Genomic DNA, 14,300 nt, shown 5'->3' on the forward strand with positions numbered 1-14,300 from the left:
CTGAAGAATCGAGTTCAGGAACACGAAAGCAAGATAAGTTGTTACGTATATATACACAACAGCCACCTTTGGCTTTGAAATGAGTATAGAGTAAGTAGGAGGATACAGAAAAAGGTCTACTATCAGTTGCCTCAGACAGCTGAGTCTCGGTTGAGGTTTAGAGAAGGAGAGGTAGTGCTCAACAGAGCGAAAGTTAGAGGAAAGGCCACGAATGTTGCAGAAATGAAGAAGAGAGTCAGACAGTGGTTCCAGGCATCTTGAGTCGTCACAGGGAGAGGGTCAGAAGGTGAATGCATTTATGTTTCCCCTCCCCCCAGGGACTCTGAGGCTACGTTACTCGACGCCATTTTTAAAAAATTAACAATACACATTACACTTCCTTTAAAAAAAACACACACAAAAAAAGGCACAAATAACCAGGCCTCGGAGTCCCGGGGGAAGGGGAAACCATAAATTCCCCCATCTGCCCCTCTTGTGGTGGCGACACAGTGAGATGCCTGGAACCACTGTCTGACTCACTTCTTCTATCTGCAACATTCGTGGCCTTTCCTCTAACATTTGCTCTGCCGAACTCCACCTCTCCTCCTCTAAACCTCACCTTCTCTTCCTGACAGAGGCTCAGCTGTCTGAAGTACCTGACAGAAAACCTTTTTCCGTTTCCTCCTACTTTCTTTATACACATTTCAAAGCCAAAGGTGGCTGTTATGTATATGTATGCAACGACTTATCTTGCTCTCGTGTTCCTGAACATAATTTTTCTGAATTCTCTACTCTCTAGCTTTGGCTTTCCTGTCATTCTCTGACTAAATATATATCTGCACCGTTTACTTATCTCCTAATTCTGCTGACTATGAAAAATTCTTCAACTATCTTACTTCCACTGTGGAACACATTCTTTCCATTTCTCCTTTCTCTGAAATCTCCATTTTAGGAGATTTCATTGTTTACCACCACCTTTGGCTCTCCTCTCCTTTCACGATCTACCTGGTGAACAGGCCTACATCTTTTCTATCCTTAATGACCTAGAGCACTTGTACAGCACCCTATCTGTATTCCTGACCATCTTGGACAGAGCCCCAACATACATCTTCCTTACAACTAATCCTTCTGCTTACACTGTTAGTCTTTCCTCTCCATTGGGCTCCTCTGATCACAACCTTATTACCTTGACCTGTCCTATCGCTCTGGCACTGCCTGTGGACCCCCCAAAGAAGCGTTGACTGTGGCACTTTGGAGCCGTGGTTTGAGAGGCTCTGAGGCGGTAGTTCTTTGATTTTCCCTGGAATGATTATTGCTTCCATGGACGGGAGCCATCTGAGTGTGCTTTGCGCATTACGGAGGATATTCTCTCAGGCATGGAAGCATACATTCCCTTCTCATATCCTTTGACTAATGCACGAAAGTCTTAGTTTAATCACGTTTGTTCTAATGTTGTTCGCAACAGAGAGAGGGCCTATAAAAGAAACCAGAACCAACCCAGCCCTGAATCATATCTTGTTTATGCTTCTGCTCGGAATCGTGCTAAGTCTGTTCTTTGCTCTGCTAAAAATAATTTCATCCGTACTAAATGCTCTCAACTCTCCAACCCGAATTCTTCCTGTTTCTTCTGGCACCTTGCCATCACTTTCCCCCTCTGACATCCTCATAGCTGACATTAAAATTTCTTCAGCTGATGTATTTTCTGCCATCATTAGCCTTAATACTAACAAGGCATATGGGCCTGATGGAGTCCCTCCTGTCCTCAAGAACCCTGCCTAGGTAAACTCTCTCGCATTTGTCTTTCAAGTTTTACCTTTCCTTCTTGCTGGAAGTTTGCTCTCATTCAGCCAGTCCCAAAAATAGGGTGACCATTCCCAACCCTTTAACTATCTTCCATTTGCTTAACGTCCTGTTTCTCAATATTTTTCGAGTCAATTCTTAACAGAAAAATTTTAAAGCATCTTTCCTATCACAACCTTCTTTCTGATCGTCAGTATAGGTTCCATCAGGGACGCTCCACTGGCGATCTCACCTACCTTTTAGACTCCTGGTCATCCTCCTTTCGGGACTTTGGCGAAAGCTTTGCCATTGCACTTGACATCTCAAAGGCTTTCGATCGAGTCTGGCATTAATCTTTAATTTCCAAACTGCCCTCTTGTGGTTTCTATCCTTCTATCTCTGCCTTCATCTATAGCTTCCTTTCTGGTCATTCTATAGCCACTGTTGTAGACAGCCATCGTTCTTCTCCTAGATCTATCAACAGTGGTGTTCCTCAGGGCTCTGTCCTATCACCAACTCTCTTCCTTTTATTCATCAGTGACCTTGTAAGCTTTACATCTAACCCTATCCATTTGTACACCAATGATTCCACCCTTAACCTTTCCATTCGGTTCTCACAACGTCCATCTCAGCAGTTACTTCAAAAAACGAGGGATGAGGCAGTGGCACACCTGATGTCTGACTTGGCTCGTATTTATGATTGGGGGATAATAATCTTGTTGTTTTTAATGCATCAAAAACTCAGTTTTTACACCTATCAACCCGACACAATCTTCCACAGGAGTACCCACTAATGTTTAAAAATATCCAGCTGAATCCTGCATCCTCATGAAAATGCTTGGGGTTTCATTCACTCCGGACTTATCTTGGAAAGATCGTATTGGATCTCATGTAAAATCTGCTTCCAAGAGATTGGGTGTGCTTAGCCGACTCCATACCTTCTTTACCCCTTCATGGTTGTTGACTTTATACACAGGTTTTATTCGCCCCTGTGTGGAGTACAACTCTCATGTGTTTGTAAAATCTGCTTCCAAGAGATTGGGTGTGCTTAGCTGACTCCATACCTTCTTTACCCCTTTACAGTTGTTGACTTTATTCTAGGTTTTATTCGCCCCTGTGTGGGGTACCTGTCTAGCATCCGTCTGGCATAGCACCCGTCTAGCAACAAGCTATCATCCCTTTTCTGTCCAACTCTCTAATACAAGAGTTAACTGTTACTCGCAGTCTTTCATTTATGCAACAGGTCAACTCTGGAACTGTCTCCCTCTGTCTGTATTTCCTACTTCCTATGATCTCCAGTCCTTCAAACGCAGTGTGTCCAGGCATCTCGAAATGAGCGGACCTTGAATTTGGCTCTCTTTTGTATTGTTTTTTTTTTTTTTGAAGGAACGATTTGCGGGCTCTTGGTCATTGGTTAGTTCTTTCTTGCAAAAAAAAAAAAAAAATGTATATACTGTAAATAAAAAAGAAGAAAAATTAATTTAGCTTCAAGACAGCAACCATTTATTTTACTATAAAGGAAGGGAAAATGAAACACTGGTGTAAGATTTCTAATGAGCATAAGTCTTGCGGAGAACATTGCGAAATTCAGCAGTGTATCTGACAGAGTAGGATGGATTGTAATTAGATTATGATAAAGATACAACCTGAACGCAGTTCAGGTATATGCACTGACTTCTCAAAACTCACATGAAATACAAACATTCTATCACGACATCTCCCACATTATGGAATAGACCATAAATACTATTCTCGTGGGAGACTTCGTGCCAAAACTGACAAACCGAAAAACGAAGACACTTTTATGGGAATGGAGAAACAAAGATTGAAAACGACTTCATTATAGCAGATAAGAATAGCACGATAAAAAATGTCATGGTTATCAACGAAATAAATATACGAAAATTCTGCGCAGCCTGATTCAATAACAGAAGTAAAAGAAAAATGATAGAGAGAGAGGGAGATATGCCCAATAACTAAGTGAAAACAAAGCAGCCTTTCAGTTAGAAATAACGGACAGTTTTCCGGCTCTGTTTGACATTGATAAGTTAAATGACAGACTAACTAACAAAACTGCTAAGAAATCAGAGGAGGTAATATGGAAATCGAATACAAGTATTCAAAAAAGATCCTCGAGCTCATGAAAACAAGAAGGGAAATGTAAGTAATAACAAAGAAAGATTAAATAGAAATAGCAGCAATAAATAAGTTTATCAACAAGACAGAGAGAAGAAAAAAGAGAAACATGAATCAGATCAAAGAAACCATCGAAAAAAGGAAAAAGTCCGAAACAGGTTCGAAGTAAAATGGCACTAGAAAAGCAAATTATATCAATGAAGACAAAAACGTTGAAGTTGTTAAATGTCGAGATAGGTCGGTCTAGAGAGTTGAAGGATTATACAAAGAACTGTATACATCGAAGACAGTAGTACCAGTAACTAACTTTTCAGCAGAAAAAAGTTAATAGTAAGTTACCTGAAGTAAGGCCAGATGAAGTAAACATTTCTTTTGACAATATGAAAAAAAAGAAGGCCCCAAGAGAACATTGAATAGTAGTAGATTTACTGTTGGATGCAGGAGTAGAAATAGAATACCGGCTAGTCCTCATGTTTACTCAGTGTATAAATAAGAAAATTCTCATCATGGTGTAATGCAAGTTATTTTGAATTACAAAAAAGGCAAGTCAAAGATGTACTGACCCATTAGCATATTACCAGTTATTTACAACCCCTTCACTAAAGTCCAACACCATATCAACAAATTTGGAAGAAAACCAATCTTGTGAGCAGACAGGATTCTGAAGCAGGTATTCGACTACTGATCATCTACACACAATAAGTCAGGCACTAGAGAAAACTACAGAATAAAAAAAAAAAAAACACTTTATTTAGGATAATTAATTATAAAATAGCTTTTGACTCAGTGAAGCATATAGCAGTTATACCGTAAATTCATTGCAGGGACAAGCAGTAAATGAGAACTTTGTAAAACTGCTCAAAAACTTGTATAAAGATTGAACTTCTACAGTTACATTACATAAAGACACGGAGAGATACAATTTCACCAAAATTATTTATAGTATGCCTAGAGAGTATTTTCAGAAAGCCAGACTGGGAAGGCAAAGGGTTAAATGCAGATGGAGAAAACCTAGATCATATAAGATTTGTAGATGACAATGTCGTAATCTCAGTAACAAGAGGGGCAGTGCAAGAAATATTAAATGACCTGAACAGAGAGTCCCAAATCAGGGTTAAAGGTGAACCAGAGTAAAACTTAGGTAATGTTTAATCCAAATCCACCATGGAGGGTCATCAGAAAAAGCAAAGAATTCTTGAAGAAGTCTAGGAGTGCAGTTACCTAGGGGTGAATACTGAAACTAACGAAAGACAGTGACAACAAAATAAAAAGGTGCATTACAGTTGGATGGAAAGCTTTCGGTAAACACAAAGACAAAATGAATAGTAGGTTGCCAATATGTTTGAAACGAAAAAAAATACCGAATATATTAACCCAGTTATGATATACGGTTTTGAGACCTAGAAACAGACAAATGCGATGGGAAATCAAGAAATCAGTTCTCAAAGAGAAAAGGAAGGGTCGATGTTGGGAATATCTTTAAGAGACAGGAAAATATCATCTTGGAGAAGAGAGCAGAATAAGGTCAAAGACACTGTAGGAGTTATAAAAGAACAGAAATGGAGGTGGGCTGGTCATGTAGCAAGAATATGGGTTAACAGACGGAGCAAGAGGCTAACTGACTGGACTCCAAGGGATTGTAAGAATAGCAGAAAAATGCCAGAAAGGAGGTGGGGAAATGAGATTGAGAAGTTTGCAGGTAAATTGTGGCATAGATCGTCTCAGTCAAGGAATTCCTGGAGATGGATGGGAGAGGCCTTTGTTCAGCACTGGACTTGCAATGGCTAATGATGATGATGATGGTAATGATTGGCTTAGTCAAGGAATTCGTGGAAAAGGTTGGGGAAGGCCATTGTTCAGCATGGACTTCCAATGGCTGATATATATATATATATATATATATATATATATATATATATATATATATATATATATATATATATATATACATATATAATGTTGATGAGACTGACTATGGTAAATCAATGCAAATTTTCTGAAGCTCGTAAAATTATTGTGTGTTAGATTGACTGAATAAACGTTTGTCTTTACTTATGCAGCTGTCAAACTCTTCACAATGTAATTAAAGTGAATATCAGAGTTAACTAATATGAAAAACAATATTTTATATGACAGCAGTTATATGTGATGTTGATTCGCATATCCTAAAAACGGGCCAAGATCAGTTTTGAATACGACCCCAGATGGTAACATTTGTGGCCTAACAGTTCTGCAGAGAAGGATTTATATACCGGAAATTGTTAGTTGGAAAATGTGATGCTGAATAGACTGGTTGACGGTTGATTTTTTAAAGTAAACAGTTAATTTAGGTGATAAATGTGCTGAAATAGCCTGATATAATTAACTTGAGAAACCAAGGTACAAATTTCAAGATATAAGCCTTCAAAGTTGCACAAAACGAGGATGATGGCAGTGCGAGCCTTGAGTGGCCTTGACGTCATAAACCCGCCAAGCCATGAGACAAAACAAGACTATGATCCCCAGTTAAGTTGTGTGATTGTGGTTCTGGTGATTAGCCAAGCTTTGCATCATCATGGCCAAGTCAGCAATTAACCACCATTGGTGCTTTGTTCCACTGTGCAAGAACACAAGTAAAATCACACCAGAAAAAGATTCAGCTCTGTTACAAGAGACATGAAAGTCAGCAAGTGTGATGTCGAACAGCGCATTGGGAGTACCCCATCACAAAGGGTAACTTCTACTTTTGCGAAGCGGTGTGGGGAAAATTAATACCGACTTGGAGGTCATTTACCGAAATGGCACTTTTAAATGGAAAATATAGTTTTTATCACCATGTAGGTTCATACATACCGAAACCCGGTAAAAAATTTGTACCTAATATGACTTATTTTACAAAAAACTGGTTTCAGAGCTAAATCATGCTAAAGTTATCAGATATTTACCCCTCAGACCATCAATACACATTGACAGATTTCCAGTTTGCAGAAATATTGATTTAAAAAACAAATACACGTGTTTCAATTGTAAATCAATATTTCCACAAAACAAGTCTGTCAGGAGGAGTTGTCAAACTAGAGGTGAAACACTTTTGCTAACTTTAGCAAATTTTTGCTCTAAATCTTGAATTTTTATTAATGGTCAAATTAAACACAAATTTCTTATGTGATTTCAGATAAATAGGTGTGTATGAACCTATATTGTGATAAAAATTATAACAACCAATTATTTACAGCTTAACATGCCCTAACGCCAACATGTAAAAGCAAAACCAGTCCTATCTTTGCTTTTGGAATGTGAAAATTTTATTCTCCAGATCAGACTGGCTGTTACTAAAAAGATGTTCAAAAATCACCAGTACTTAAGACCAAGAAATTAAACAAATACTCCACAGAGGTGTAGCTGACAACGGTCAGGCCTATCTAGTAGGTAAAAAAAAACATTGAAATATTTCGGTCTTTCTGACATCTTTATGTATTACTGCCCACGTTCAGGGCTATACGCCCCTGGTTTCAGGACCTAGCTACACTTATAGTGATTCAGTTGATAAATCACTTCATAAGACGACTTTATTAAATCTAATTTTGTGCTACCAAGTTGTCCTACAGGTACCTGGTTGTTGCAAGGTTTGTCTTCATCACTAATCTCTCAAAAACCTACAACACTCTTCACTAAAGCACAAACGCAACATATTTCATCTTTAAGAGAGCTGTCACACTAAGTTTTACATACCTAGCATGGCTAAATCACAGAAATCTTACGTGTACTGAAATACGATTCCAATACATTGTTGTGAGTAACGGTCAGCTGTGGCCTTTGTATGGTTTGTGACGTCACAGTAAGGATGCATGTTACGCGTGAGGTACAATAATTTCCAACTCTGAATTACTTTTTTCCATAATAATTAAATTAGAAAAAAAAATGATATTACGATGATTACGAATGACCATTTTGTTACTTTATGTAACTTCTAGCCGACACGGCCGTCAACCAGCCCAAGAATATATCTCAAGTTAGTAATATAAACTAGCTAGCAGTGTAAGCAATGGATTACGGGACATTTGTGGTACATAAAGATTACAGATTATAATCATTTGTTAACTCTCACACTTCTGCTGGTGACAATAAAATTGTCTGACATAACCTGAAATAGATTGTTGTTATTCCAGCCATAGTAGGATTTATTTTACATGTAATAACACTCAAACTCTTAATACTCACTCCCAACTGGAAAAAATCGTTGCCTTCAGTTAGAATACAAAACGAGATAAGAGGCGATTGCAAGATTTGTGTTGTGTACTTGTCACAAAAATTAAAATGAGAAACCAGTTTGTTAATTTGCCACCACAGTTTAATCGTCTAGAATGATGACCATAACTTCAAGAGGAGGTATAGTCCATTTGAGCGAAATGGATGGGATACAGTGAAGAAAATCCGATCAGGCTGAATAGTTGACAGCTTGCATTGTCACTGATAAATACTCTCGTTTGAGATACTGTGTTATACACAGAACTGGCCTATGGGTGCTGGGAAGTGCTTTTGGAATTAATCACTGTTTTCTACATCAGGGTTTCTGGACACGTATGGTGGCGGTGGCGGGGTCGTAAGCAACTTTGCCCTGCTGGACCAGATTGCGGCACTCAACTGGGTGGCGGAGAACATCAAGCAGTTTAATGGCGACCCTACCAGAGTGACGCTATTTGGGCGGGACACTGGCGCTGCCTGCATCTCCTACCTCATGGAGAGTCCCATTGTACCTCCAGGTGGGCACTGCTGGGTTTATTAGGAATGATACATATGTCTTAGTTACTTTTGTACGTTGCTCAAGGTTGTTTCAAAATATGCAGGATGAGTGAAGCTGTGCCAGTACATGTAGAGTGGAAAAAGGCAGTGACTGTACCCCTGTACACAAATCAAGGTGAGCAAAGTGACTGCAAGAATTATCGTGGCATAAGTTTATTTAGTGTTGAAAGAAAGGTGTATGGGAGAATTATTATAGAATGTAGGAGAGATATCAGAAGTCCTAGTGAGTGACAAACAGGTGGCTTTAGAGAGAGGGACGGTGTTGGTAATGAATGATGATGGACAGAATATCTCATATTCGTTGTGTGCTTATGCCGCAGCACTACTTGCAAATACTGGACAAGAGCTTGGTAGACTTGTGCAGAGTTTTGTAGATGTCTGTGAACGTCGTGCCTTGAAAGTAAAATGTAGAAAAGAGTAAAGTGATAGTAATTGTGAGAGTAGGTGACTCCCAGTGTGATGTTACAGTGAATTGAGAAATACAGGAATTGGTGAAAGAGCTCAAATACTGCAGTGATAGAAAAAAGAGGAAAATGTGCAAAAGAAGTGGAAAGTAGAGTGACAGAAGGTAGGAAAGTACCTGGTGCTATGAAGGCCTTGCTAAGAAACATAGGCTTGAGTATTGCAGCTGTGTTAGGTTTGTATGAAGGAGTGTTAGTGCCATACATATGGATGTGAGACTGTAGTCTGGCATGATAATGAAAAGTCAAGTTAAGAGCAGTGGAGATGGGACTGCTGAGGAAAGTATATGCAGTAAAGAGAGTGGAAAGGTTATTGAATAGTGTAATACGTGAAAGATGTGGAGTGAGGAAGCCGGTAAACACCAGAATTGAAGAGAGTGTACTGAGAAGGTTTGGTCATGTGGAGAGATATAATGGATGACAATAGAGTGGTGCAAAATGTATATCTGAGCAAATTTGAAGGAGGGAGGAGGCAAGGTAGGCCAAGAAGAATGGGAAGGGATATGGTGGATAAGTATGTGTGAGGAAGAGAGGTTTGGAACCTGGTGAGGCTAAGGGACTGACAAGAGACCGAGCTGGACGAATGAATTTTGTGTGGAGAAGCACAGTACCAGGGATTTGGCACCCCCTTTTAACGTGACAGCGTTTGGATTTAGTATCAGATATGTATATGTGAAGCTACAGAACTTGGTGAAATTTTATTGGCCTATTTGATGGAGCCAGGTTTTCGACGGCTTGAATGATGAGTGAATGGAAGTGTGGCCAATTGAACAGGATGAACATTGGCTGTCTGGACGCTGCTACTCCTCACCCTGCCCTAGGGTGGGAAAGGAGGTCCGGATGATGATGATAATGATGATATACTGTATATCATGCTTCTTTATTGTCATGTGATATCCTCTGATGCAATGTTGCCTTCTGTGTGCAGGTTTGTTCCAGCATGTGGTGTTGGTGTCAGGGTGGTCTGGGTGCCCGTGGTCACACGTGATGGCACCACTCAGCATGACATTGCGCCTGGCCATGGCGGCGGGGTGTCCGGTGCCAGAGGAGCCTGGTGTCACAAACCCTGACACTGTGTCCTGCCTGCGAGCAGCACCACTGGATGCCCTCATGGCAGCTGCACGGCAGGTGGAGCCTCCTGCCTTTATGCCTGCCTGGGGCCCCAGTGAGGATGGTGTGGTGGTGGCGGCTGCACGGCGCAGCGCTGCCCTCAACCGCCAACGTGTCCAGGTCATGCTGGGGTTCACACCTTGGGAGGCATGGGCATGGCTTGGGGAGCGGCTCGTGCACCAGGGTGTGGACGAGCACTCATTCCAGCGTGTGGCCAGAACCTGGGTGCGCAACACACGGCATCACCACCTGCGTGAGGTGCTGGCGGCAGCAGTGCAGGAGTACACGGACTGGACAGCCGTGACTCCAGACCCTGGTGTGCGACGTGACCTGCTGCTGCACCTGCTGGGGGACTCGGGTGTTGTGGCACCTCTGCACCAGGCAGCAGACACGCTTGCCACACATACCACCGTATTCCTCTTCCTTTGTCACCTGACTATGCCTCATAAGGTAAGATCATGCTGTACCAGTACATCTGTATCATGAAAATGAATACTGTGCACATGACCATTTTCCTTGCATATCGCCATTTCCTTATGCCTGGGGTTGGCAGTTAGGGGTAGATGATCCCGACAGGGGTAATTCCAAGTATTCTGCCGTTAATGAGACCCATCTGGCTTCAGTAATTAATATGAATGGAACTTATATCTGGAAAATAAGAGCAGCCAATTATGGTAAGCTGACAGGACACCCCTCGCCTGCTCCCTTCCAGACAGTTCAAAACAAAGCTAATCCAACTCACACCTGCCTTTATTAGATGAATTCTGTTAACACCGTTTGCCGGGCTGGTGAATTATCTATTCATATAAACTCGCAGAAAGCTCATATTTGAATTTATTTACTAACACTTTTACCATTACTTTAGATTTGAAGGGCAAAGACTAGAAGTATATTTTGTAGTTTCACTCAGTTTGTCTTGTACGTAAGTAAAACATCTTGGTTTGTTGTGTTTTATCAATATAACCAAAAAATGAGTAATTGCTATAGACTGGGGTATTGGCAATATTCTAAGTTCTTGACATAAGGTATTAGTCAAACCTAATTGGTGACCTGCCTTATGCTGTAATTAAGTGGTCATTTATCTAGACCTCCCCAACCAAATTAACACATATGTATCATCCTACCTTGGTAAGCTTCTCGCCGTACTGTTTTCTCAGTTATTATTTAAACTTCGTCATAGAATACAAACTTTGTCCTTCATCTTTATCGTGTACGCCTCGAATTTCTCTTCCACCAAGCACTCCTTTGCTGCTCTGTAGTCTTTGTAGTACCACGTCGTACTCCGTTGTGTCACTTTTGTTACTGAGCTATAATACTGTATGGCTTCTGAACTTCCTTTATAATTTCGTAGTATAATATTCGGCTACACTGCGCACCTATTATATCTATCTATCTAATATATATATATATATATATATATATATATATATATATATATATATATATATATATATATATATATATATATATATCTTCCCATTCATCAGGTTTTCAAAATATTCTTTCCATCTGGTCCTTACTTCATCCCCATGGGTTCATAATCTACCACCTACATCCTTCACACCATCACATTTCTTTTTGCATTCACTTCTACATTTCCGTACCTCTTTCAAGAATAACTTCCTATTTTCAGAGTAGTTCGCATTCATTTCTCCTCCTGGATCATCATTTACCTCCTTCTTTTTCCTCTTCACTAGTCTCTTTTCGTGCTTCTTGCTCTCAGTATATTCAGTAATTATTTCAAGTGAACCCCTATCCTGTAACTACTTTAGCCACTTCTTCCTCTTTTCCTCCACCGCTCTCTTAACCTCTTCATCCCACCATGCCGTACCTTTTTTCTTTGTTGTTACTCTTGCCACACCACACACCGCTTTAGCATTCCTAACTAAGGAATCCCTATATGCATTCCACAGGCTGTCCAGATCCATTTAATTCCAATTCACTGATTCTAACTCCTTCTTTACTTTCGTCCTGTAATCATCTGCCATTTCTTTGATCCTCGGATTCTCAGTTTTCAGTCTTTCTCCCTGACTGCTCCTCTCTCTCCTGATCCACCTCACTCCTCTCGGTTTTATCTTGCATACCACAATCATGTGATCTGACAGACCTCCACTTCGTCGTCTCACGGCCCTCGTATCAGCAACCATTCCCATCATCGACCTCTCTATGAGCACGTAATCTATCTATCTGTCTATCTATCTATTGCCAGACGCCTCAATCCCGTTCGGGGTGGCCACAAACAAATCGCCTCAACGTCGCCCTGTCCCCCGCCATTTCACTGCCCCACTCCCAACTCACACCCCCCTCTCTCAAATACCTCTCCACCCCATCCCTCCATCTCATCCTCGGCCTCCCCCTCCACCTCACTGACATATACTCTCTTCGTCAGTCTTTCACCGTCCATCCTCTCCACATGGCCAAACCACCTCAGTGTATTCCTCCTGACGCTTCCTATCACATCCACGTGCACACCACAACTCTCCTTTATATCCTCATTTGTCAGCCTGTCTCTCCATGTGACTCAATAGGCTCCTCTTAAATAACTCATTTTCACTGCTCTCACTCTTGACTTGTGTCCTTCCAGCAACGTCCAAGCTTCACTTCCATACTTTAGAGTTGGTAACACAGTACTGTCATGTAGTAACTTTCTCACTTCCATGCTCACTTACCTGCTTCTTATCACTGCTTTCAAGGAGCCAGCAACCTTTCTTCCCTGCTGTACCCTTTCAAGGACTTCATCCTCCAAGCCTCCATCCTTACTGATCACACTACCCAAGTACTTAAATGTACTCACATTTTCCAATTCCTCACCATCCAACCTCGCTGTACATTCACTACCATCACCTTTCTCAAAGACCATCACTTTACTCTTCCCTACATTCACCTTTAGATTCCGTTTCTTACACACTCTCCCAAACTCATCCACCAAGCCTTGCAGGTCTCCTCGTCTTCACTCAACAACACAGTATTATCTGCAAACAATAGTGTAGGGAGTTTCCAAACACAACCCTCTCTTACCAGGACCACTCCAACATCCACTACCCTACCTTGTACCTCTTTTATTACCCCATCCATGTACAGATTGAACAACCATGGAGACATGACACATCCCTGTTTCAACCCAATCTTCAAAGAGAAAAAATCACTCAGTTCACCATCCACACGCACTGCAGCCTTAGCACCATCATACATACTCTTCACAGTATTCAACAACTTCCCATCTACTCCATATATTCTTAATACTTTCCGCAATCCTTGTCTATCCACCCTGTCATATGCTTTCTCCAAATCCAAGAAAGCCGCATACAACTTCTTTCTCTTCTCTAGAAACTTTTCCACTAAAGATCTAAGAATGAATATCTGATCTACACAACCTCTTCCCTTCCTAAAGCCTCCCTGTTCTTCTCCAACTAATTCCTCTGTTCTTTTTCTAACTCTGTCAATAAGTATCTTACCATACAATTTTCTTATTGTACTAAGAAGACAGATGCCCTTATGATTACCACACACTTCTTTTTCACCTTTTCCTTTGTACAAGGGTATAATTATACCTGACTTCCAATCCTATGGGACTCTACCTTCATCCCAGGCCAATCTGCACATTTTCCACATCCATTCTACTACTATCTCTCCCTCATACATCAGCATTTCACCACACACTCCATCAATTCCTGGGGCTTTCCCCAATTTAACTTTCTTCATTGCTTCCACAACTTCTATCCTACTGATTTCTTCCTGTCTTCTCACCTCCCTCCTCCTCCCAGCCATTCCGCAGCCACTTATACTTGCATTACTTCCATCCTGTATGTTTAACAATTCCTTAAAGTGTTCTCTCAATCTGCTCACTTTTACTCCCTTCTTCACCAGTAATCTACCATTTTTATTTTTCACTCCCCTGCTAACTTCACTTCCACCCTGTCTTACTCTCTTCACCTCTTTCCAGAACATTTTCTTACAGTCCCTCCACTTTACACTCAAGTTCCTTCCAAATTCCTCATCCACTCTCTTCTTACTCTCCATTACTAATCTTTTCACCTCTCTCTTTCTTTCTAC

At 40.8% G+C, this 14,300-nt stretch overlaps 1 protein-coding gene across 1 annotated transcript in view; it reads left to right on the forward strand.

The window, feature by feature from the left end:
* The window catches only part of LOC145396153 (neuroligin-2-like), a 132,145-nt gene that overhangs the window by 47,561 nt on the left and 70,284 nt on the right, over positions 1–14,300 (forward strand). Inside the window, exons 3-4 of the mRNA XM_080269596.1 lie at positions 8,442–8,636; positions 10,066–10,697. Coding sequence (XP_080125722.1) covers positions 8,442–8,636; positions 10,066–10,697 — 827 coding nt within the window. The remainder of the gene's footprint in view (positions 1–8,441; positions 8,637–10,065; positions 10,698–14,300) is intronic.

This window comes from Coenobita brevimanus, chromosome 35 (assembly GCF_032717465.1).
Source record: "Coenobita brevimanus isolate Jiangsu-jjx chromosome 35, ASM3271746v2, whole genome shotgun sequence".
Taxonomy (NCBI): domain Eukaryota; kingdom Metazoa; phylum Arthropoda; class Malacostraca; order Decapoda; family Coenobitidae; genus Coenobita; species Coenobita brevimanus.